General features: G+C 40.6%; 1 protein-coding gene across 2 annotated transcripts in view; it reads left to right on the top strand.

Annotated features, from left to right (window-relative positions):
• The window catches only part of osbp2b (oxysterol binding protein 2b), a 54,771-nt gene extending 31,035 nt beyond the window's left edge, over window positions 1-23,736 (top strand). The window contains exons 3-14 of one of the 2 annotated variants that reach the window (XM_026188562.1): window positions 3,413-3,663; window positions 9,517-9,715; window positions 12,422-12,542; window positions 13,023-13,089; window positions 13,526-13,678; window positions 13,771-14,016; window positions 14,150-14,270; window positions 14,516-14,619; window positions 16,319-16,414; window positions 16,745-16,929; window positions 17,029-17,249; window positions 18,543-23,736. In XM_026188562.1, the coding sequence (XP_026044347.1) occupies window positions 3,413-3,663; window positions 9,517-9,715; window positions 12,422-12,542; window positions 13,023-13,089; window positions 13,526-13,678; window positions 13,771-14,016; window positions 14,150-14,270; window positions 14,516-14,619; window positions 16,319-16,414; window positions 16,745-16,929; window positions 17,029-17,249; window positions 18,543-18,685 (1,907 nt within the window). In that variant the 3' untranslated portion in view covers window positions 18,686-23,736. Of the gene's footprint in view, window positions 1-3,412; window positions 3,664-6,649; window positions 7,395-9,516; window positions 9,716-12,421; window positions 12,543-13,022; window positions 13,090-13,525; window positions 13,679-13,770; window positions 14,017-14,149; window positions 14,271-14,515; window positions 14,620-16,318; window positions 16,415-16,744; window positions 16,930-17,028; window positions 17,250-18,542 lie in introns of those variants that run through there. The other variant, XM_026188563.1, reaches the window with a different exon arrangement.
• The last annotated feature ends 2,104 nt before the right edge of the window (window positions 23,737-25,840 follow it).

The following is a 25,840-nucleotide window of genomic DNA, read 5'->3' as shown; positions in this document are numbered from 1 at the left end:
AATGTTGCTGTTATATAACAAGTTATTGTTATTAGTACTCAGTGCTGTATTTTACAAAAATGAGTCCAGTAGTACAGTAAATGGAGCATAGTTTTCAGGCACTGAATATGCATCTGTACTACTTTTTTTTTTTTTTTAACTTTTTTTTTTTTAAATCTCTGGACAATGCTGCTAGTCAAATTTGAACTTTTGAAGTAAATGATGTACAGTGGGGCAAAAAAGTATTTAGTCAGCCACCGATTGTGCAAGTTCCCCCACTTAAAATGATGACAGAGGTCAATAATTTGCACCAGAGGTACACTTCAACTGTGAGAGACAGAATGTGAAAAGAAAATCCATGAATCCACATGGTAGGATTTGTAAAGAATTTATTCGTAAATTAGGGTGGAAAATAAGTATTTGGTCACCTCAAACATGGAAAATCTCTGGCTCTCACAGACCTGTAACGTCTTCTGTAAGAAGCTTTTCTGTCCCCCACTCGTTAACTGTATGAATGGCACCTGTTTGAACTCATCATCTGTATAAAAGACACCTGTCCACAGCCTCAAACAGTCAGACTCCAAACTCCGCCATGGCCAAGACCAAAGAGCTTTCGAAGGACACCAGGAAAAGTATTGTAGACCTGCACCAGACTGGGAAGAGTGAATCTACAATAGGCAAGCAGCTTGGTGTGAAAAATCAACTGTGGGAGCAATCATCAGAAAATGGAAGACATACAAAACCACTGATAATCTCCCTCGATCTGGGGCTCCACGCAAGATCTCATCCCGTGGGGTCAAAATGATCATGAAAACGGTGAGCAAAGATCCCAGAACCACACGGGGGGACCTGGTGAATGACCTGCAGAGAGCTGGGACCAAAGTAACAAAGGTCACCATCAGTAACACACTACAACACCAGGGAATCAAATCCCGCAGTGCCAGACGTGTTCCGCTGCTGAAGCCAGTGCATGTCCAAGCCCGTCTGAAGTTTGCCAGAGAGCACATGGATGATACAGCAGAGGATTGGGAGAATGTCATGTGGTCAGATGAAACCAAAGTAGAACTTTTTGGTATAAACTCAACTCGTCGTGTTTGGAGGAAGAAGAATACTGAGATGCATCCCAAGAACACCATACCTACTGTGAAGCATGGGGGTGGAAACATCATGCTATGGGGCTGTTTTTCTGCCAAGGGGACAGGACGACTGATCCGTGTTAAGGACAGAATGAATGGGGCCATGTATCGTGAGATTTTGAGCCAAAACCTCCTTCCATCAGTGAGAACTTTGAAGATGAAACGAGGCTGGGTCTTCCAACATGACAACGATCCAAAACACACCACCCGGGCAACAAAGGAGTGGCTCCGTAAGAAGCATTTGAAAGTCCTGGAGTGGCCTAGCCAGTCTCCAGACCTCAACCCCATAGAAAATCTGTGGCGGGAGTTGAAAGTCCATGTTGCTCGGCGACAGCCCCAAAACATCACTGCTCTCGAGAAGATCTGCATGGAGGAATGGGCCAAAATACCAGCTACTGTGTGTGCAAACCTGGTAAATACCTATAGTAAACGTTTGACCTCTGTTATTGCCAACAAAGGTTATGTTACAAAGTATTGAGTTGTATTTTTGTTATTGACCAAATACTTATTTTCCACCCTGATTTACGAATAAATTCTTTACAAATCCTACCATGTGGATTCATGGATTTTTTTTTTTCACATTCTGTCTCTCACAGTTGAAGTGTACCTCTGGTGCAAATTACTGACCTCTGTCATCATTTTAGGTGGGGGAACTTGCACAATCGGTGGCTGACTAAATACTTTTTTGCCCCACTGTATGTCTGGGTCTACCAGGCTATTACAACAAAGCCCCCAGGCAGAGATCCATGTTCCATCTGTGTAGTGTAAATGGTCTTGAAAGAGGTGATAGTGTCTTTCGTTTGAAGTCACAGCCAGCTGCCATGTTCTTATGAGAAAGTGTTTCTCTTTCCACTCACCACTACTATGACAGTCTTCCCGTCAGCTGCATAATGAACCTTTTCAACGTGACAAAGCATACTCTGCAGGCTCGGGTGTAGAAGCCCGCAGAACAGCATTCTACAGACATTAGAGCATTAGAGGGTCAGCAGGGTGGATTAGAGGGTGAAAAGAATTTCTCTCCACACTCGAACTTTTAACCTCACTAATACAGGAATATATTTTCTATGTCGAGATAAGCAGTGTCCCTCTCGTCCTCATTTTCGTTGCTTTTCAGCCTGTCTTCCCCTCCCATTCCTCCTCCTTCCATTTTGTCATCTGTTTTCTTTGCTCCAGTGGCAGCAGTAATTTTAGATGCCTCTCCTCTGGTGTGCTTGTTGGGATGTTACAGCTTTTCAACATGCCATAATGTGTCGAGAACAAGGACGCTTCCACCTAAGCTGGTGCTTTTTGATTTATCCCCACCATATGGGCTTGTTTTTGATTTATGATGATAGAAACGCCCAGCACAGATGTGGGGAAGTATTCGTGTGAAATCAGATTTGGAAGTGAATATATCTTGATTTAAAAAGTTCCCTGGTGGTTTTTTAAAAATGCTCTATAGCAGAGTGTCCTGGTGATCAGAAAGTTATGGGGACATAACGCATAAACTACAAGATGAACTATTTGATAGATAAAGTACCACACAGAAAAAAAAAAAATAGGAACGTTGGCTGTGACATACATCAAGTTCTCTGTCCAGAATCGATTGTAGGCTTAAAATCCTCCAATAAAATCCTTCATAATAGAGTTTGTTCTTCATGAAGCTTGTGTATAAATCATATTTGTTCCTAAAGCTTTATGGTTCTACTTCCTTTTTTGGATTTGCTTCTTTAACGATGTTGCTAGGCTGTTTGTGGACTCGTGTTTTTGCCCCTTGGTATATTTCCGTCTTTCTGTGCGTGTCCTTCTGCTTGCGGTGCATGTGTATATGCGTGTCACACAGCTGACACTGCAATACTGTTCTCATATGTTTTCTTTAACCTTGAGTAACCTCTGTTTAGACATATCACAGGGTAAGGCTGCTGCTGCTTCAAAGGTTCACAGAGCTCATGGTTACAGATAAGCTGTCCACATTAAATGGCATTATAAAACTTACACTACACTTTTTTTTTTTTAAAGAGACTGGCAAGAATTTCTTTAACTGTTTAAGGGACAGTTGTTTTCAGACTGTCCCTTAAGAAAACAAAATAACTGTAAGAACTGTGGCCCAGTAACCTCACATCTTTTCTCGGTTAACACTACAGTGTCTATAAAAAGTTAACTGTGTCATAGGTTGGACAGTGACATTCACAGAACAGTTGAGAAATCAGATATTTCTTTGATTGCACAAGTTCATTAGATATTTAGGAAAACTTAAGAAATATATTTTCAATTAGGTATTAATTGTTCTTTATTTTTATGTGACCCATGCCATTTAGATGACTCAGGGGACGAGGAGCCCACGTCCCAGTCAGACCGCAGCGAGATCCAGGGCACCCTGAAGATACTTATCAGCAAGCTCGATGACCTCAGCACGTGTAATGACCTGATCGCCAAGCACGGGGCGGCCCTGCAGCGCTCCCTGAGTGAACTCGAAGGCCTGAAAGTCCCTGTGGAGGGAGGAGAAAAAATCAAGGCAGTCAACGAGCGAGCCACCCTCTTCCGCATCACTTCCAATGCTATGATCAATGTAAGTAGCTGTGACAGACCGCGCTGCAAGACACGGCAGGGGTTAGCAGTGAGTGATCTGTGTCCCACATGCTTTGGTATGATCAGTATGACAGGAGTGCCAGTCCTGGTTTGTGAGCAATGAGAGATGAGATCAGTTCACAGTGTAGTGTGTTTAAAGAGACCAAGGCTGCAGGCATGGAGGTCGACCAGATCCTGATACAAAATACCCTGACTTGTGGGGGACACAAGTCAGGGTAGTCCTAGTGGCAGTTCCAATCCTGCCTAAATGGGGAGGGTTATGTCAGGAAGAGCATCCAGGGCCAAATCATCAAGAATAAGATTTCCATACCAGATTGGTCGGATTTAAAATCATCGCCTCCGTTGCTGCTGGACATGGATGAAGGGGAAGGAGAACAAGGAGAGGGTTGTTGAAAGAAGAGGATGTTAAGATAAGGAGAGATTGAGGTAGATGATTTGTTGTATACATCATTTAAACACTAGTACCTCAAACCAAATGGGTGCCTCTGGCATACTTTCCTCCCTCCATAAACAGATAGAAATATTGTGTACAGAGGCAAACAGAAGCTAGCCACAACCATTGATGAGTCTCTACAGGGAGTGCAGAATTATTAGGCAAATGAGTATTTTGTCCACATCATCCTCTTCATGCATGTTGTCTTACTCCAAGCTGTATAGGCTCGAAAGCCTACTACCAATTAAGCATATTAGGTGATGCGCATCTCTGTAATGAGAAGGGGTGTGGTCTAATGACATCAACACCCTATATCAGGTGTGCATAATTATTAGGCAATGTCCTTGCCTTTGGCAAAATGGGTCAAAAGAAGGACTTGACAGGCTCAGAAAAGTCAAAAATAGTGAGATATCTTGCAGAGGGATGCAGCAGTCTCAAAATTGCAAAGCTTCTGAAGCGTGATCATCGAACAATCAAGCGTTTCATTCAAAATAGTCAACAGGGTCGCAAGAAGCGTGTGGAAAAACCAAGGCGCAAAATAACTGCCCATGAACTGAGAAAAGTCAAGCGTGCAGCTGCCAAGATGCCACTTGCCACCAGTTTGGTCATATTTCAGAGCTGCAACATTACTGGAGTGCCCAAAAGCACAAGGTGTGCAATACTCAGAGACATGGCCAAGGTAAGAAAGGCTGAAAGACGACCACCACCGAACAAGACACACAAGCTGAAACGTCAAGACTGGGCCAAGAATTATCTCAAGACTGGTTTTTCTAAGGTTTTATGGACTGATGAAATGAGAGTGAGTCTTGATGGGCCAGATGGATGGGCCCGTGGCTGGATTGGTAAAGGGCAGAGAGCTCCAGTCCGACTCAGACGCCAGCAAGGTGGAGGTGGAGTACTGGTTTGGGCTGGTATCATCAAAGATGAGCTTGTGGGGCCTTTTCGGGTTGAGGATGAAGTCAAGCTCAACTCCCAGTCCTACTGCCAGTTTCTGGAAGACACCTTCTTCAAGCAGTGGTACAGGAAGAAGTCTGCATCCTTCAAGAAAAACATGATTTTCATGCAGGACAATGCTCCATCACACGCGTCCAAGTACTCCACAGCGTGGCTGGCAAGAAAGGGTATAAAAGAAGAAAAACTAATGACATGGCCTCCTTGTTCACCTGATCTGAACCCCATTGAGAACCTGTGGTCCATCATCAAATGTGAGATTTACAAGGAGGGAAAACAGTACACCTCTCTGAACAGTGTCTGGGAGGCTGTGGTTGCTGCTGCACGCAATGTTGATGGTGAACAGATCAAAACACTGACAGAATCCATGGATGGCACGCTTTTGAGTGTCCTTGCAAAGAAAGGTGGCTATATTGGTCGCTGATTTGTTTTTTGAATGTCAGAAATGTATATTTGTGAATGTGGAGATGTTATATTGGTTTCACTGGTAAAAATAAATAATTGAAATGGGTATATATTTGTTTTTTGTTAAGTTGCCTAATAATTATGCACAGTAATAGTCACCTGCACACACAGATATCCCCCTAAAGTAGCTAAAACTAAAAACAAACTAAAAACTACTTCCAAAAACATTCAGCTTTGATATTAATGAGTTTTTTGGGTTCATTGAGAACATGGTTGTTGTTCAATAATAAAATTATTCCTCCAAAATACAACTTGCCTAATAATTCTGCACTCCCTGTAACTGCTTTTTTGTTTGTTTGCATGTTTTTGATTTTTTGTTCTCTTCTGTTCTCTGTTTCACAATTTTTCTCTTTTGTGCAGTGAAACCACAGCATCTTTATGTAGCAAATTGTTGTTCGCTGCTATTTAACGTTCAAAATCACATGTAGCAAAACGCAGGCTCCAATATGACCAAGTTGGTCATTACTGCCAAATGTTTTTTCTGATTACGTGTATGCTCTACTGTAATCTGGCCCAGTTTCCATTTCCTTTACAGTGAATATTGTGGTTTTAGCTGTCTGTTAGTAATGGATGACAGTTCATATAGAATTGAGGTCATGCAAACGTGATACTGGATATGATAGTGGGTGGGGGTGACAGGAATAGCCCCAGCTCCCCACTCTTCTCAAAACCCTGACCCTCCCTGCTTGGTGAGGAATGTTAGAGCCTTCTGGACTACAGTTAGACTGACAGACCTGGTCTGACTAAAGACAAATCATACAAGGTTGGTCTTTCTTTCCGCTTCTACGAGTGGCTTTGGTTTTGATTGCTATTTGACTTCTAATGCATGACTTTCAGTTGAAGCTTTTTTTTTGTTTCGTTTTGGTTTGTTTGGGGTTAAAATAATTTACTAAGATTAGTTGCATTTTTGGTTGCAATTAGTTTGAACTTATCAACTAATGTTTTATAATTTAAAAATAAAAAGTTGTAACGAGGATCGCACTTAACATTGTGTAAAAAGGCCAGTGCTCAAAATGATGAGCCCGTTATTGTTTTTTTTTGTTTTTTTATTAATTGACTGGACAAGCAAAAAAAAAAAAAAAAGATCTTCTTGGATTGCCAAACTCATTAAAATGCCATTTGGCTTGCCAGGAATGTGCTTTTAATGAGAAATCAATGTTGGTCCAAACTCCCTTTAGTGCAAGGATTTCTACTGCCACATTTTTGGCGCCTACAAAGAGGCATCCTAAAACTTTATTTTACCCATGTTAAAATGGTGTTGACATGTAAAGTGTGAATAAGGAACAGAGGAGAGAGAAGGTGGATTGAGGAAAGCTGGAGGCCATGATGTAAAGGTACAACTGCACGCTCTTATTAATCTGGCCTTGGGAGAGGGTTTAACTCTAGTTCGTTCAGCAGTAGCCTGACTCTAATGGCACATTTACATGCATTTACACACGTACTCTTTCAGGGTTATACAATTTACACATGAACATCAACTTTAACCAAGTTTACTTTAATCTGCGCTACATAGTTCCTTCTGCAGAGTTCACCGGGACTGTGTGACTCTTGGTGTTTAATGTCAACCCTCACTTACATACATATGTACTCCTGCTTGTTCATTCAGTTTTTTTAGCCTTTATCAACCCCGTACTTAAAACACCAGAAGTCACATGCAGTCTATGCTTATAGTGGAGAGTCAGCGTTTAAAAAAGTGGAACTGTCATATTTTCTTCAGGGGGTGTTTGAGTTTCATATGATGGTTATTGTCTGGGGAAGTGGCCCACATCGTCACATGCATTTGGGACATTTAACTGACTCTAAGACATTAATATTGAAACATTTGTGCAGGGCTGTTTAGGGTAAGAGACTAACCAGGCATGGTAAGGTGATCTGATATTTCACTTCTTGTGTTATGATCATACTGCTCTACTAACATTTTGGATTAATGACTGTGTAATTAGGAAATTTGATCGTCTTTAATGATCAATTTCTAGTTTAACTTATTTTAATTTAGCTTTAAAAATGTAAGTGTTTTTCCTTGCTCTATAGTTTGTTAAGATAGTTTGTTGTAAGCCTGTTAATAATAGCGTGGATTTTTTTTTTAATTTACAAGTGTGTCTTAATAATTTTGGGCAATATCTGGTTTTTCAGTATTTTTAAAATGAAGCTCAAGAAATAATCATAATTTTGTTTTGGGGGGGGGGGTTATTAGCCTTATTCAAGAGTACCGAGTATCCTTACACAGGTGGGCATAAATCAGTAATATGACCAGGATGAAATGCATGAAAGCATACATTGCTCTGGTCAGTAGGAATGTGAAAGGCTCTATGATATGATAATGATTGTGCATCACAGTCAACTGCAACACAATTAACTTGACTTTTTTTGTAGCAAAAATTATTTTAAAAATGTGTATTTGTAAGGAATTAAAATATTAGGCTAAATGTCTTAATGTCCCGGCCTGTTACTCTGACAAAACCAGACATCCGAAGATGTAAGTTATGAACATCTTTGGCTATTATAAGACTTTGTTGTCCAAATATGAATTGGAGCAGTGAGAAAGTAATAGTTGGTAGTTACAGCTCCCCTTAGCTTTACTGGGTATACTTGATAAATAAAATACAAAACAAAAATCTGTTGTTTGAAACTATTTACAGTACCTATATCACCACCCGGTATACGGTTAATACCACAGCTGCCCTAAGTTAATAGTGTTGGTAATTACCATTCTTTGTGTTTCTGTAATGATTAATCCACCAGTAAGCTCAAGCGCTTTAATTGAAATTGTATTTATTAATGCTAAGATATAATTGTTGTTATCCATAATTTCCAAATGTACTGTTTTACAGAAAAGCTGAAATAAATAATAAAGCATGTTGGGTTTAAAAAAACAAAAACAAAGATACAAAGTCGCAGTTGTTTGTATCCATTTCTGAAGAGAAAAATTAGTCAAATTTAGTTAAATCTAACTTCTCAGAGAAATCCAGCGTTCCGGCTTAAATTGGGTATTAAAAGCGTAAATTTACCTAAAAAATAACACCATAAATTTTTAGTTTCAAATAGCTGTTTTTTTGTTTTTATGACAGGTGGTATAATACTTCTGTTGAGGGCTATATAGTCATAACTTTTTTTCCCCAACAAAACAAAATCCAGACTGCAGTTCCATCATACTAAGAGCCCAGATGAATTGAACTGTGTGACACTTTTGCCCCGAAGGTTTTTAACCTTCAGCCACTATTTTATTTAAGCGGCTTAAGCTACCTCTCAGCAGTTCCTCTCAATCTCTTCTTGTGATGACAGTGTACCACAGAATAAAGTCAAGTCAAGACTTCCATAACATTTGATTTGTGGTTGCTTTTAAAGCCATGTTTGAAAAACAGCTGGATAACCCCACGCTGAGAGATCAGGGAGCATCACATGACATTTTTAACATGTATGGAGTCAGCTGAGAGGTGTTACTTGGGTTCACTGACCTCTGTGCTCAGTGAGCGTCAGTGGCAGCATGTGCTGACATGTAATATGTGGTGATCTGAAGTAACCTCTCTGTCTGAGCAGCAAAAGCAGAAGAGAAACAATGATACCCCCTCTTGACGCAGATATAGAGCCTTATGCAATCAGAGTGTTAAACGCAGCTCATCAGTCACTGATGTTTTCTATGTTTACAGTTTGCTCCAAGGCGCATTTGCCACAGCGGGGAGACGGAGTAAATCTCGACAGACAGCTAATTAACATATTTATGATTGCTCGAAAACCTTATGATAAGCAGCCTTGATTACAACACATGACACAAATGCATTTACGGCCCTTTCCATCCAAATCTTCTTTCTCTTGTATTGTTGCCAACTGTGAGGAAAAGTGATACAGGATTTTTATCCCAACTGATTGTTTCCATTTTGTTAAAAAAGTTGTTTTTAACAATTCCCCCCTCAGGATGTGTTTTACATTAATTTATTTTTCACTCCTGTCTTCTGATTATCTGCTCGTGTGTTTCTGTTACCCAAGGCGTGTCGAGACTTTTTGGACCTAGCCGAGACTCACAGTAGGAGATGGCAGCGGGCTCTGCAGTATGAGCGAGAGCAGCGTACCCATCTAGAGGAGACCATTGAGCAGCTAGCCAAGCAGCATAACAGCCTGGAGCGAGCGTGGAGGGAAGCACCCACGCTTGTTTCCAGCGCACCCAGTGCCCCTACCACCAACAAGGGTGAGACTGGCTGTCTGTTAGTCGCTCCTGTGGACCTTAGCACGGGACTCATACCAATAGCTAAAGGTCACACGTAGCCTTGGGTTTAGTATTATAGACTCTCCTCATGTGGAGGACAGAAGTTTTGAGCTGTGTCAGAAGATTTTAATTAGACAGCAGTTAAGATGTAAATAGTACTTATCTTAAGAGTCTCTTTGGTTAGTTTATATTCTCATGAGTTTTTGGCTGGAAGTGATCTAACTTTTAGCTATGCTCTAAAAAAGTTACACAGAAAAAGCCACAGTTTATATTTTGTAAAAACAAATTGAGCACCCATGAACTTAACCTGGGGACCCATTTCCAGCCCTCCTGTGATCTCTGTCTCTGCTGTTTATAATGAGGGTTTAAAACATAGTTGAGTCCCTCTTCCTTCCTTTAACCTTAAACGCAATTGTTAATTCATACAGAGGATAATTATATTTTAACCACTTAGGCAGAACATCAGAAACACCAGGTCCTGTGGGAACCACAGTTTCTTCAAACTTTCATTACCTTTTATACTATTTTTGCCATTTGTCACTACTTGCTATCATAATGGCAGATATGAAATTTGAACCTTTAACACAGTAAATGGTTAGTTTAGAGTTTTTATTATTTATACATTATACAGAGCTTCTACACAGCAAACATACTCCCTCCCCTTTCCCTCTTTTACCCATTAATTGTACTTTATATAACAGAGGTGTGGACTCGAGTCACATGACTTGGACTCGAGTCAGACTCGAGTCATTAATTTTATGACTTTAGACTTGACTTGAAAAAATGTTCTAAGACTTGTGACTTGACTTGGACTTTTACACCAATGACTTGGGACTTGAATTGGACTTGAACCGGTTTACTTGAAAAGACTTGATATTTTACCCCAAATATAAAATTTAACATGCATATTATATAGAGATTGAAAATGTGACGTCATTCACGGGTAGAACCGCAAAGGATTCTGGGAACTCGTGGCAAGCGGTACTAGCGCACGCAGGCTTTCAATTGAAATCAGTCACACAGCAATAAAAAGAAACACAAAAATGTCAAGAAGCTGTTGTATTATTAACTGCAATAGCCGGTCGCATGACAGCCACGGGAAGCCGACGGGTAAAGAGATCGTTTTTATCGGATTACGTCGTTGAAGAGAAATTGTTCGAGCCATGTTTCCAAAGTAACAAAGACGGACGGATGGCCTGGATTGCAGCCATTCAAAGATCAAATATAACGTCCCAGAACCCTCCAGCTCACAGGTTAGTCTGCTCCAAGCATTTACACGAAGGTCAGTCTGCTGTTGTAGTTAATGCGTCATTTTTCTTAACATAATTGGTGATATAGGTTACAAGCAAGTCTGGCGCTGAACAGAAATTGTGGCGCTATGCTCCTTTGTTTATTGTGCATAAATAGTGAATTGTCCTGACACAATATTGCGTTTCGCTTCTGTTATTATGGTACATTGACAAAAACATATACTTTTATTCACAGGATAAAACAGGTTTTTTGTATCACTAATTGCCCAGTACGATTACAGCATACAATATTATTGTCACTGCTACATTTCTGTGATGCTACCAGAAATTATTTCCACTGCTAATTAATTACCGTTGAGCTCAAAGGTCCTATTAATAAACGGTTAAGGAATGTGTATTTATGACGACAATTTGTGAGACTGGTAAACTTATGATACGTACGATGGTCTTTCGTTCTACACGGTGCATTTCAAGGTCCTGTACCCATCCGTCGGTAAACTGTACCTGGGCTTGTTGCAGTGACCTGAAGTTACTAAACTTCATGAGTGTATGCACTCACTCCAAGAACCGTATGATTATAAATATGCATATAAATATGCTAAGATGAGATGGCTGACTTCATCTAACTAGCAAATGTTTTCCAGGCTACGTTGGTGATACAGTTTTTTTTAATATGTATGATATTTTTGTCATGCGATTTTAAAGCCGGTCCTACAACCACATCCAAGAATAACATGCAGCTTATCTCAGAACTGTCGGTGAAAATTATTCTTGGAGCTAAGTTTAATTGAGCTGCATTTTAAAGAGGTGCAATTTCACAATTTGTGTATATTTTCTAAGTTCACTATTTTGTCATGTGTTGAGAAAAACACAGATTTAAAAATTACATGGTCTAATATTTACATTTAGCATAACTGCAACATTATTTTTTCGTTTTTTTTTTTAAAGACTCGAAAGGACTTGAAATTCAAAGTTTCAGACTTGTGACTTGACTCGGACTTTTACACCAGTGACTTGAGACTCGACTCTGACTTGCCTGACATTACTTGAGACTTGACTTGAGACTTGAGGATAAAGACTTGAGACTTACTTGAGACTTGCAAAACAATGACTTGGTCCCACCTCTGTTATATAAACATTTGTGCTTCTCACTTGGAAGCTGGTTAAAACCCATAATGGATCACTGAACACAGTGAACGTACTGAGTGCTAAATAGTCAGTACTAAATATAAGAAGCATGCCCTGAGGTACTTGCATCATTCAGGCTAGTTACCCAACAGGAACACTGCCAATTTTACGATTAAGCTAATTATTCCCCGATTAATCACCACTGGTATGTGATTATATGCCTGTCTCTCCTGAACACTGCAGAATACAAACTCACTGTTTTACACTGGGATGTCTGTGTGGACTCATAAATGTATATGTCCACTTGAAGGGAGTGAGAGGTCACGGAAAGAGGAGGCAAGTGATGAAGATGAGGATACTGAGTACTTTGATGCCATGGAGGATTCCCCTGCGTTTATCACAGTGACTGCCAGTGAGAGCACGCAGCACAGGTCAGTCTCACACAGGAATCCGTGCAGTCTCTGCTCTCTTTTTATGTATTCATTAAAAATGCACTGTAAGAAAAAATGGATATGAGAAATATAGTTTAACCATGCACGCTCCAAATTGTAAAAACTGCGAGTTTGACGCTGGGTGACGTCTGAGCGGGGCTCTGACGATAGCTGATGGCATGAGAAATCGAAGAGCGGCGTGTCCTTTTCTGTCATGTGTTCACTTTCGGTTGTACAAATAAAAACCAGCCTTAGACTCTCACAGCGGTCGGTTTTCCTGCAGACAAGTTACCCAATTTTTGTGTCATGTGACATATCCGTCAACTCCAGTTTCACAGTATTCATCTGCAATACTCAGCAATCTCTCCCCTCCCTTGTGTATATTGTGTTTGCATGTGTAAAGGGGAAACAAGAGCGTGAGGGGATTTTGGCGAGATTGTGTCCTGCGTCGCTGTAGAAAATACTTTCATTTTGTTCCAGGCGATCTCAGAGTAATTTGAGCGGAGCGAGCGGAGGCCATCCCGGTGACTGGAACCAGGACGACCATGTAAGTGTCTTCCCAACATGCCTAAATAATGGCACTGACATTTGTTAAAGGAGCAAATATTTGTAATCTCAAAATAGATTCATTTCTGCTGCTGCTGCAAAGCTCACACCTCATTGATTTATTTATGTAACATCTTCACTTGCTGCTTTCACAAGTATCCTTCCCTGCCGTGCTTAAAGAAGGATGCAAGGATACGCACACAAACTTTGCCAGTGGTTTGAATCATTTAGTACTCAAACATCTGTTCTTCTTCTCCCTCAGCTCTTTCTAATATTTTTCTCTCTCTCTCTCTTACACATCTGTGTCTTCTCTCTTTTTCTCCTGTCTTTCTCTTGCTCTGTCGCTACATCTGGAGATATGCTGCCAAGCTGTCCACAAAATTGAAAGTATTGTCTCAAACTTGTATATCCACCCTCTTCTCCTCACCTAATCCCAGATGTCTCCAAGCTGTAACGATGTGTCAGGAAAGGAGCTTCAGCCGCGCAGACAAAGGCGGAGTCATATCCCAGACAAACCCAACTACTCCCTCAATTTGTGGAGCATCATGAAGAACTGCATCGGCAAGGAGCTTTCTAAAATCCCCATGCCTGTAAGTGTAGGCGTGCTCCCGGTTCTTCTTGCTGGCAGGTAAATCTGTAAGGATTGCATCTTATGAGTTTCTCTCCGTTATCTTCCTTTCAGGTAAACTTTAATGAGCCTCTGTCGATGCTGCAGCGCCTCACCGAGGACCTGGAGTATCACGAGCTTCTAGACAAGGCAGCCCGCTGCGACTCCTCACTAGAACAGATGTGCCTGGTCGCTGCCTTCTCTGTCTCTTCCTACTCAACAACGGTCCACCGGACAGCCAAGCCCTTCAACCCCCTCCTGGGCGAAACGTACGAGCTTGATCGCTTGGAGGAATTTGGCTACCGCTCGCTGTGTGAGCAGGTAATGGCACAGCTACAGAGAGATTTTGTTTGCATGCTTCCTGATGTGCACGCACAGTTATTCAACACACACACACACACACACGACGGTACACAAGGTTAAACAGAGCCTTTGTGTTTCTGTGTCCTCTCAGGTGAGCCATCACCCACCTGCAGCTGCACATCATGTGATTTCCCAAAGAGGCTGGACCTTATGGCAGGAGATCACCATCGCCAGCAAGTTCCGAGGCAAATACCTCTCCATAATGCCTCTGGGTAAGACCGCTAACAAACTTCATGTGTAAATAATAATTATATGCCTGCTGTGTTGTGCTATGTAATAGAAAATCATGTAAGTAGTGAAATATAAATCTTCTGAGGTGGAAATGCATTGCCTGTGCTCTGAGCATTAATGTGCTGGATGACAGATTCAGAAGCACAAAACCAAACAATAATGCGCAACTGCAAATTAGCAATAAAGCAGATGTGAGAATCTGTCTTTTGTCGCCGTGTGTCCCCAGGTGCCATTCACCTGCAGTTCCACGCCAGCGGGAACCACTATGTGTGGAGAAAGGTCACCTCCACAGTGCACAACATCATTGTGGGCAAGCTGTGGATTGACCAGGTCTGTTTATTATGTTTAGTTTATCGACATCATGCCTTAATACCACTGAGCTTCCTGAAAAGCCCGTAGATATTTTCTTCTAGCAGAAGTGTGTGGCACAGACCAGCAGAGTAGGACTGAAGAGGGGAATCAACGTAAAGCTTTTTAACAGTTCAACAAGTAGCTCCACAGTATCCGGGGATTTGTCTTTAGCTTTGATCTAAATAACAACCTCTTGTTTCTTTGAGATGCCCCAGTTATAGTGTGGAGGGAGGTTTGAGGGGCAGGCTTCACATGTGTCTATTTGGAACTATAAAACCCCATCCACCTCCTCCACCTACATTTTTTTCCCTGTCCTGCTTTCGTGTGTCACATCCATCTGTCAGTGTGCATTTGTGTTTGAATGCTCATTTTAAAGAATCCATGAAGAAGAAAAACACAGATTATATCCACTGGAATATAAGCTCTTGTGTATAATAACAAAGCGTCAACCTGTTCCTAACATGAAAAAGTAAAAGTACAAATATCCTAAATTACTGAATATTTGTAGTATTTGTTTCTTAAAGGTACTCTACAGACTTGAAATACATTCAATTTCAATTCAGTTTTTTTTTATATGGCACCAAATCACAGCACTCACCTTAATGTGCTTTACATTGTAAGCTAAAGACGCTACCATGATAGAGACATAACCAACCCCATGTCCCTCTATGAGCAAGCATTTAGTGAAAATTGGAAGCAAGGAAAGGAAACGATCTAAAAATAAATTACTCACATTAGTGTCTGTTTTCTGATCAAATGTACAAATGCTATCAGTTTTTTGTCCTTTTGAGTGTAACAAAATCACCAGCTCTGTGTTGAGATAAATGCAGTTTTGTCATCTCTGTATTGTATTATTCTCTTCAGTATATTCACCTTCATTCTCTTTGCATTGTTCTGCCACTCGGCTGTCCTCCTTTGCAGAACGGGGTCACCCAAACAGCTTCATATTAACCTACAGCTACACTCTCTGTGGTTGGCTATAGCGGAGCACAATTGTCAGTAATAAAACAGCTGAAACAAGCGAGGCACTGACAAAGAATGTATTTTTACATCACAATCACACCAGCATAAACCTTCATTTTCTCTGCATGGTGGCTATTTTTAATATTTTTTATATATATATATATATATATATATATATATATATATATATATATATATATATATATATATATATATATATATATATATATATATATATATATATATATATATATATATATATATATATTTTTTTTTTTTATTATTATTATATTTTTTTTTTTTTTTTTTTTTTTTTTAAACCACAAATAAATAGGATTTTCTGAAACATTTTCATGGTTTGGGCTTTACAGGGTTAAGCACGAGACCTTAAAGGTACATCCCACTGCAGTGTCCAGCACTGTGCATGCACATCCTTGCAGGACAATGCAAGGACCTGCTTACCACATGTCTTGTTTGCAGTAACAAGAGTAGTAATTCTACACATAAGCACATTGTTTTAGTTTGTTTAGTGTGTGTGACAGATGGACAGGTAGAATGAAATAGTGGTGGATTTACCTTAACTGTCATTCCAAATTGAATCTTCTAAGTCCTGACTCACTGTGAAACTCGCTGTGATATGTTCACTGGCTCAAATGTCATTGTTCTCTCTTTCTTGCTCTCATTCTGTATTTTTTGCGTGTCTGTGTTTGTGCAGTCGGGAGACATTGAGATTGTGAATCACAGGACCAAGGAGACCTGCCAGCTCAAGTTCTCTCCCTACAGTTATTTCTCCAGGGATGTTCCACGCAAGGTAAACTCTTTGTTTTCCACACTCTGCTGACACCCAGCCTGGGTGTGACGTTGCGGTGTGGGGTTCATTTGTGTGATGCTGCCTCCTGCTGGACAATACCAACAAATGTATTGCTTTGTGTAATAAGCTTAGTGTATGAAGTCAGATCTCAATAACACCCTTTTGTGTTGTAACACTTACTTAAATAAAGAGCACATTTATTTGTTTGGAGCAAATTTAAATGTAGTCATGTTCTACTGATGGGACTGGGTATTTACATACCTAACATTACTTGGAAAGAGCAGCTCTGTGCTTGTGTTTCTAGCTTCTGTTTTCTCTGTTTTTTTCCAGGTGACAGGTGTGGTGGCAGACAGCGGGGGCCAGGCTCACTACATCCTCTCTGGTACGTGGGATGAGAAAATGGAAAGTGCCAAGATCGTTCAGAGCAGCCGAGGAGGCAGCGGGTCAGAGGGCAAGCAGAAGATGGTCTACCAGACTCTGTCCCCCAAACTGCTGTGGAAGAAATACCCGCTCCCGTAAGCCAACAGCCATAGCTGAGTAAACAGCTGCGATGTGTGATAAATGTCATGGAACTCCACAGTGTACCTTATGCCAATTCCTTCTTGCCTTGTCAGGGAGAACGCTGAGAACATGTACTACTTCTCAGCTCTGGCACTGACCTTAAATGAGCTGGAGGATGGGGTGGCAACGACCGACAGCCGTCTGAGACCAGACCAGAGGCTGATGGAGGACGGGCGATGGGATGAAGCAAACTCCGAAAAACAGAGGCTAGAGGAGAAACAAAGAGCAGTGAGAAGGAGGAGGGAAGCAGAGGCCTCAGACGCTCTGGATGAAGGTATGAGACTGAGAACAGTGAGAGTGAGTGTGTGTCTGTCTGCGTCTAGTGATGAGAAAGGAGAAAGAAAGCAAGAGTCAGGGCATAAAGTTATTTTATGCATGTATGGTAGTAAAAGTCCCAATCATTATTAGATTAGACAATGTCAGGTGGGAGCTGGAGCATTATTTTACTACAAATATCATTACAACAGATAAATCACTGAATTAGAAAATCCCTCAATAGAAATATTTGATTAAAAGGGATCTGTGGCATGCTGTGCTACATAATCAAGGCTGAGCTCATACCCAAGTATTAGATCAAATGATTAATAAGCAGTAACTGAATAATTTACCTAAGCTTCTTGAGCTCTATAATTTAGATGTAAGAGTTTTAAGAGTTCACGTTAAGAAAGCAGGGCTCATTAAGAAAACTAAGAAGAGATGGTTATAATAAATAAATAAAGAGTTTAAATCTTACAGGGACCTCAGCAGACACTTTTCATCCTCGTGGCATTCCTGTCTGTGTGTTGTGCGTAGGCTAGATTGTTTTTGATGTACCCATGACTTGTCTTTCTTTTCCTCCCTCTATTGATGGTCAGAGTGTGATTATGACTCTGGTGAGTGGGGGTTGCCCTGTACCCCTCCGTTGTGCATCACTCCCACATACACACACACACACACACACACACACACAAACACACAAACGCCATCCTCTGTGTTACTCTGTGTGGTCTGCCTCAGTGTTGGGAACTGCATGAAACCCTTCTCATGTCAATTTCTCCAAATAATGACTCAGGAAAAAAAAAACACTTTTTCCTGCACACATGCAACATTTTCATTCAGAACTGGCCTCGGTAACATGTTGCATTTAAGAAAATGATTTAACATTACAAGTATTCTCAGTGTGCTCTGGTGAAGCCACATTAGCAAGTGATTAGATTGGATTTCTTCCTGCATTGCCATTATGCTTTTTCTTTTTTTTCGATTGGACACTTTTCTGGTGCACTTTTCTAGTTTTTTTTTTTTATATGCTTGTTTTTCGTTTTGACTGCTCTTTTTATGAAACAGATTCATTTTTTAGTTCAGGGACTTCCAAAAGTTTGAGTATAGCTCCTTCACCATGAGCCTTTCAGGTTTTGACATATTTGCACAATGTGTGCTCATTTGTTTCTTTATCACTACTATATGCATTGTATGAAGGTGAAATGATCTGAGTGTGAATAGCCTGCGAGTGTGGCTTCTCCATTAGAGGATAATCGGATCAAACCAATGGATTAATACCTGTGATTTTTTTTTTTTTCCTCCCTCACAGGTAGAGAATATGAAGGCTACCAGCCATTGTGGTTTTACCAGAGGAGGGACTCAGTTACTGGAGAGACAAGCTTTGTGTACAAGGGGGGTTACTGGGAGGCAAAGGAGAGACAGGACTGGAGCCTGTGTCCTGACATCTTCTAACCCAGGAACCTCCTCTGGGATCACACCTAACCTCATGAGACAGTGAACCGCTCCACCTCTGGTCCTTAAGCATCGGAGCGAACGAGCACCATGTGGACCTTTTTTTTTCTTTTTTTGTGTGTGAACATGAGAATGTGTATGTTTCGCACACTCTCAGATTACACTGTACCTCCAAATGTACACTCTATGGGCGTTCCCCGAGTAGTCCTATTTGACACTATACTCAAACAGCCGTGACAGAGTTGTAACAGAGTTGTAACACCACACAGTAAAGCTAACCCGCTCAGTCCTGATGCTCTGGTGTGCCGGAAATGCTACCCACAATGCACTTTTCTGTGTTCACTCCACTACAGAGTTTCCCAAATTGGATAGAAACCCACATCAAAGCTGCTCATGATTATAAACTGATTAAAAAGAATAAAGAGGGACATAAAAACAGAACACACAACAGTATTTCAATATTTGTAAGAAAAATGTCTTCACCCTCAGTTTTATTCAGTACAACAGAGATTAACCTGGGCCTACTTTATTAATTAGCCTCCTCATTTTCTTTATGGTAAACATTTTAAGTGCTCATTATTTGCCTCTTTTGATATGTTAAAGCCGGGCTTAGAGCAACCACCGGTCACAGGGAAAACGTGTGTTTATTTCCCAACCGGCTGATGAGTGATCGCTGACAGTTGCTGTGAGATCGACTGCTAAAACTCCATTCACAGGCCTAGAGACCAGTCGGTCACCCCTCCTCCAGGAACCACTGGTTACTAAGGAAGCGTGTATATTACGAGATCGGTTGGCAAGTGGTTGCAGGAGGTTGCAGACGCTTGCATGAAATTGGTTCATGCAAGAGGCTTTCGGTGCTGCATTGAAAACCTCTTTGTGATTGCTGCTAGCATGTGCTAGCACTTTGCCTCAGTCACCAGCAGTTTGCAAGGGGGGGTGTTGACTTTTTTGCCAACTACTTGCCAAGTGGTAGCGAGTGAAAATTCACTGAAACCATAAAGTAAAAGTTGCACCTTGTATTGGTTGCAACCGCCAGATGCAATTTTTACTTTCACTTCTCTGGTCTGTTTTGCCCTTTTCAGTACAACTCTGAGAGGGTTTCGCTAACAGCCAAAGCAGGCACAAGGAGCCTGTGGGTATAGCATTCTCTGATTTTTACCCGACGATAGCAAGCAAGCTGGTTGAGGGATACACATTTTTCCGTAGCAACCGGCAGTTGTCAGGGGGTTGCCAAACTATGTCTGTGACTGAGGTATAGAAAGTAATGGATGAAGACTCTGAAATAGTCACAGCTTTGATTGCATGTGTTATAAACTATGGAGAGTCAACGTGTTCAGTAAATATAAAAAAAACCATAATTAAATACAGAGAAATGAACGTACAAATAATCACATAATTAACTACAGAAAATGTATCTAATATAACCATAAAGTGAGAAAAAGAATCAGACTAACCTCTGTATCTCGGCTTACAGGTTTTACTTTATTCAGTGTTAAATATTTTATTTATAAATAGGTTTATTTTCATCAAGAAGTCTGAGGACAAGTGGGGCAGAGCCCATGTGATTGATTTGTGATATAACGGGCTCTAGAAGTCAGAATTAGCTGACAGACTCGGTGTTGTTATGGAAGAAGATGATATTCTGGGGGGAAAAGTTAAAAAAAAAATTAAAGGTTTGGTTAAAGTGGTTTTTGTCTTAAAAGCTGCTAGAATGAAATAAAACCAGATATTAGGTTTTATGATGTATTATCTTTTTTTTTCTAAATTCATGTGTGTTTTAAATTTTTATGGTTCTGTTATACATTTTCTGTATTGGTTCGTCAGACGGATTCATTCTAAATATATTTGTATTTCATTTTCAACACATTGAGTCTCCATAATCTACAGCTGTTTGATCCACTAGAGATTGGTTTATGTCAACTAATGAAATATGCATCAAGGCAGTAATCCTTTTTCCATTTGGACTGGATATTAAGTTTTCCCTTTAGGGACGTGCAATTAGTCTGTTCATGTTAGTTATATTAGAAATATGAGCTGTCTCTATGCTTCATTGGATCTCAATCATCTTAACATTTTCCATTTGTGACTCTGATTAGGAAAAATTATATAGTAGTAGTTTGATTATAACACATTAGTGCAACTGCAGTGGTGACATTAAAACACTTGTATCACTGTCACGGTAATTTCCATCAAAGACCTGAATAAGCACTTTTCACTGTGGTTGACTAGAGGTTAGTACATATCTCTGTGTTGATGTTGAGAAAATCTCACTCTGTACATGAACACTATCTTGTCCTCTGGTGCTCTCCCGTGGCAACACTTACCATATCATCAGTGATCGATTTAACTAGTATCATCTTCGGTGATCGTACAAAGTATTAAGTCTGCGCCCGATCACTGAGGCATTAACAAGTAAACATTAACCCGGGAACACACCGGTTTCTTCTCACTAGTTCCACAGCATCCATCCCTCACTAGTTTGTAGTCCAGATGTTTCCAGTGGAGTTACTGAATTTGAGACTGGAGCGGGTACTCCAAGGAACCCACAGTGGCTTTAGTTGATAGGAGGTCAAAGGTTATAGAAGCAGACAGGGCTGGTTCCTGTAGCGCTCCTCTTTGCAGTCAGCTGTAGCCACAGAGGACAAGCCAGAGCGGCCACTCCAGGCTCTCTGCAGCTCATTTGCCATTTGTGGACTTGCTGATCTGGGATCAGCTCACAGAGGTACACTGAGTCTTTTGCCTTTAACTGACTGAATAAGGGAACGAGTCCCCTGACCTGTGCACTACAAGTCTACAGTGACAAGAGTTTTGAAGAAAAAAAAAAAAACAGTCGATATTTTTTTGTAATTATTGTTAGGAATGTAGAATTTGGAGGTATTGTATCTACCATCCAGCCTATTTGTGTGAATATTTTGTGATAAAACAATGATATTGTAAAAGAAGAATTATACTAATGTGACTATTGAGTTCTCTGTACAGCAGAGGTTAAGGAGGGGGTAGAGGGGGGACTAAATGAGCCTGAAGATAGACACTAACTCAGAGGTGTCCTCAATTTGGCCAAAAACTGTGTTAACACACTGAAAATAAAGTTGTTTTTTTTATATAGTTCTTAATACTAACATGTTGTTAGCTGTGGTTCAGTTATTTCCTCTGATGTGTGGGTCATGCAAATGTAAAGCACACACACACACACACACACACACACACACACACACACACACACACACACACACACACTGGAAAAGAAATTCCTTCACACAAGGAAGAAATGCTAGGATTTAGCCGATAGAGTGAATTTTAAGTGTGATAATATGAGCTCTTAATGTTTACCTGTCTGATTCTTTAGCAGTGAACTAATGATAGTGAGAAGTGAATTCTGGCAATTTTACTCATTTACACAAAAGGTTTTCTTACAGTTTGGAGTTGTGGTTGTCATGAGCATGGTCACTTGTTAAAAGGAATAATTTAGTGTTTGGAAATTAATTTTGTTTTGAAATTTGCTGGAGTTGGATGAGAAGATGAAGCCTTCTCTTGTTGTAAATATGAAGCTACAGACGGCAGTTTAGCTTAGCTGTAAAAACACTGGAAACGGGGTAGCTCGGCTCTGACCACCCATCAGTCCCTCTAAATTTCACCTCCATCTTTGCTGGAAGTTTGCCACTTTGGTGCCAGGAGGAAGTCTTGCACATAACTAAAGATGGAAGTTAAACCTAACGTACCCAAAATTTGGTACCAAAATCTGTCTTGAAAAATGAAACAAATAAGATCCATGTTAGTTTATCAGATCTCCAGCTGCTGGTAGCTTATATCCTGTTTCCAGTCCTCTTAATCCTAAAAAGTGACTGCTGCCTGTAGCCTTACAATGTGTCCTGTTGGAGAGAAGGAGGCACATAAGCACATTTCCCAAAGTGTTGAGCCTTTTCTTTACATTTTCTTTCTGCTATCCTTCTTTTCTATTTCATAAATGTGTATCAAAGACTTGTCATTGTACATCGCCACTTGAACATGATGAAAATGTGGAGGTTCCCTGCAGATTTACTTTAATAAATTGTGTTTGAGATTATTTTATATTTGAGAATACATATTATATTTTGAATGATAATGGAGAGCTCATCTTAGGTTTAAATCAATATATTTCCAAACAAAAAGATGACCTCAGTACTTGATGGTGACTTGCCTACTGAAGTTGTCCCTTTTAAGGGCCTGTACAGTATCGGACAGCTGTAGCAATAAAGCGGTGGAGGTGTAGATTTGTTAGTTTGTGGCTGTTGTTCGTTCAAAGACTCGTTGTCTGCCTCGTTTAGAAAGGGGAAAAAACACAACCAAAGTGTAAGAGAAGAGTGTGTTGTAGACTAAATAATCCTCTTCATCTGCCTTCCCGATCTCAGAGGGTTCAAATGTAAACCCTCCCCGTCGCTGTTTATCTCATCTCATCTGAACCTGATGCTTAATTCACTACGATGTGATTCTTGGCTTTAATTTTCTTGTTTTTATTTTCTGATCTGATTTCTTCCTTCTCAATGGGTGCCATTATTCCTATATTGGTGTTTTCATACTATTTGTGTGCATAGCGAGTTTGATTTGTGTGCACGTGCAGCATTACATATCCTGCTTTTCAGTGCTGCTCAGTTTTGAGGCAGAAATAGGCTGATGCTGATGATGACGACGAAGATGGGGAGATTTTTCTTGCCTTGTCTAAACTAAACCTTGCTTCTTATTCGACAGTGACTCGCAGCTTTGTGGTGAGATTATGGTGATATTAACAATCCATACGATTGGTAGAAATTATGAGATGTTTCACAATAGCGACCTGGCACAGGATTGAGGTGACTGACCTGCCTTGATAACTCTTACTCCCAAATACACAAAGGTGTATTCAGGTGTTACTGCGTATTCAGCTGAGGTTTTTCTTTTTTCCTCCCCCTTTTTAAAAAAAAAAAAAAAAATGTGTATTTTCTCCCTTAATTTATACTCGTATAACACTGTCTTTAAACAGCAAAGACAAAACGGTGAAAAAAGAAGATAATAAAGTTGTTATTGTTGACACTGGATACCAGTCTCTTCTCATTTGTTTCTTCTCTGACCAAAGGATGAGTTGAACTGGCAGAACAGAGAAATGTTTGAGTTTAAAGTCGATGTCCCACTAATGAAACATGACACTCTAAACAGTTTTTATGAAAGTGAATAAAACATTATTTGTATCATTGCTTATTCCAATCATGAAGTGCATATTCAATGTACTGTTTTCTTGGGTAGACAACAGAAGCTTTCTTTAAAATGAGAAAGGTGAGAGTTCTTTGGAGTCAATGACTCCCTGAAGTTTAGAACCCATGAACATGGACATCCATGGACTCCCTTGTGATGCTCTGCCAGGCCTTGTTTGTGGGTTTCTCTGCCTTCATTTTTGTCTTCAGTGACTGAAAAGCTCCTCTATTGGGTTATCAGGTGACTCGACCATCTATTAATATCCCATTTCTTTGCTTTGAGAAACTCTTGGGCTGTTTTTACTGTATGTTTTGGGTCATTATCCATTTTCACAGCGTAGCATCATCAGATCAGTTCTGCAGAATTGGAGTGAGTCTAAGCAGAGAGTAAAGCCCTGTGCACGTCACAGTTCATCCTGCTGCGTCTATTAGCAACCACATCAATAAACACTAGTGACCTGGTTCCACTTGCAGCCTTATGCCCATGCCATATACATACAGTGGGGCAAAAAAGTATTTAGTCAGCCACCGATTGTGCAAGTTCCCCCACTTAAAATGATGACAGAGGTCAGTAATTTGCACCAGAGGTACACTTCAACTGTGAGAGACAGAATGTGGAAAAAAAAAAAATCCATGAATTCACATGGTAGGATTTGTAAAGAATTTATTCCTAAATTAGGGTGGAAAATAAGTATTTGGTCACCTCAAACAAGGAAAATCTCTGGCTCTCACAGACCTGTAACGTCTTCTGTAAGAAGCTTTTCTGTCCCCCACTTGTTACCTGTATGAATGGCACCTGTTTGAACTCTGTGGGAGCAATCATCAGAAAATGGAAGACATACAAGACCACTGATAATCTCCCTCGATCTGGGGCTCCACGCAAGATCTCATCCCGTGGGGTCAAAATGATCATGAGAACGGTGAGCAAAGATCCCAGAACCACACGGGGGGACCTGGTGAATGACCTGCAGAGAGCTGGGACCAAAGTAACAAAGGTCACCATCAGTAACACACTACAACGGCAGGGAATCAAATCCCGCAGTGCCAGACGTGTTCCGCTGCTGAAGCCAGTGCATGTCCAGGCCCGTCTGAAGTTTGCCAGAGAGCACATGGATGATACAGCAGAGGATTGGGAGAATGTCATGTGGTCAGATGAAACCAAAGTAGAACTTTTTGGTATAAACTCAACTCGTCGTGTTTGGAGGAAGAAGAATACTGAGTTGCATCCCAAGAACACCATACCTACTGTGAAGCATGGGGGTGGAAACATCATGCTATGGGGCTGTTTTTCTGCCAAGGGGACAGGACGACTGATCCGTGTTAAGGACAGAATGAATGGGGCCATGTATCGTGAGATTTTGAGCCAAAACCTCCTTCCATCAGTGAGAACTTTGAAGATGAAACGAGGCTGGGTCTTCCAACATGACAATGATCCAAAACACACCGCCCGGGCAACAAAGGAGTGGCTCCGTAAGAAGCATTTGAAAGTCCTGGAGTGGCCTAGCCAGTCTCCAGACCTCAACCCCATAGAAAATCTGTGGCGGGAGTTGAAAGTCCGTGTTGCTCGGCGACAGCCCCAAAACATCACTGCTCTCGAGAAGATCTGCATGGAGGAATGGGCCAAAATACCAGCTACTGTGTGTGCAAACCTGGTAAAGACCTATAGTAAACGTTTGACCTCTGTTATTGCCAACAAAGGTTATGTTACAAAGTATTGAGTTGTATTTTTGTTATTGACCAAATACTTATTTTCCACCCTAATTTACGAATAAATTCTTTACAAATCCTACCATGTGGATTCATGGATTTTATTTTTTATTTTTTCACATTCTGTCTCTCACAGTTGAAGTGTACCTCTGGTGCAAATTACTGACCTCTGTCATCATTTTAGGTGGGGGAACTTGCACAATCGGTGGCTGACTAAATACTTTTTTGCCCCACTGTACATATA

This window comes from Astatotilapia calliptera, chromosome 12 (genome assembly GCF_900246225.1).
Source record: "Astatotilapia calliptera chromosome 12, fAstCal1.2, whole genome shotgun sequence".
NCBI lineage: Eukaryota > Metazoa > Chordata > Actinopteri > Cichliformes > Cichlidae > Astatotilapia > Astatotilapia calliptera.
Note: the sequence above shows the minus strand (reverse complement) of the source record. Positions and strands in the feature narration are given on the sequence as shown.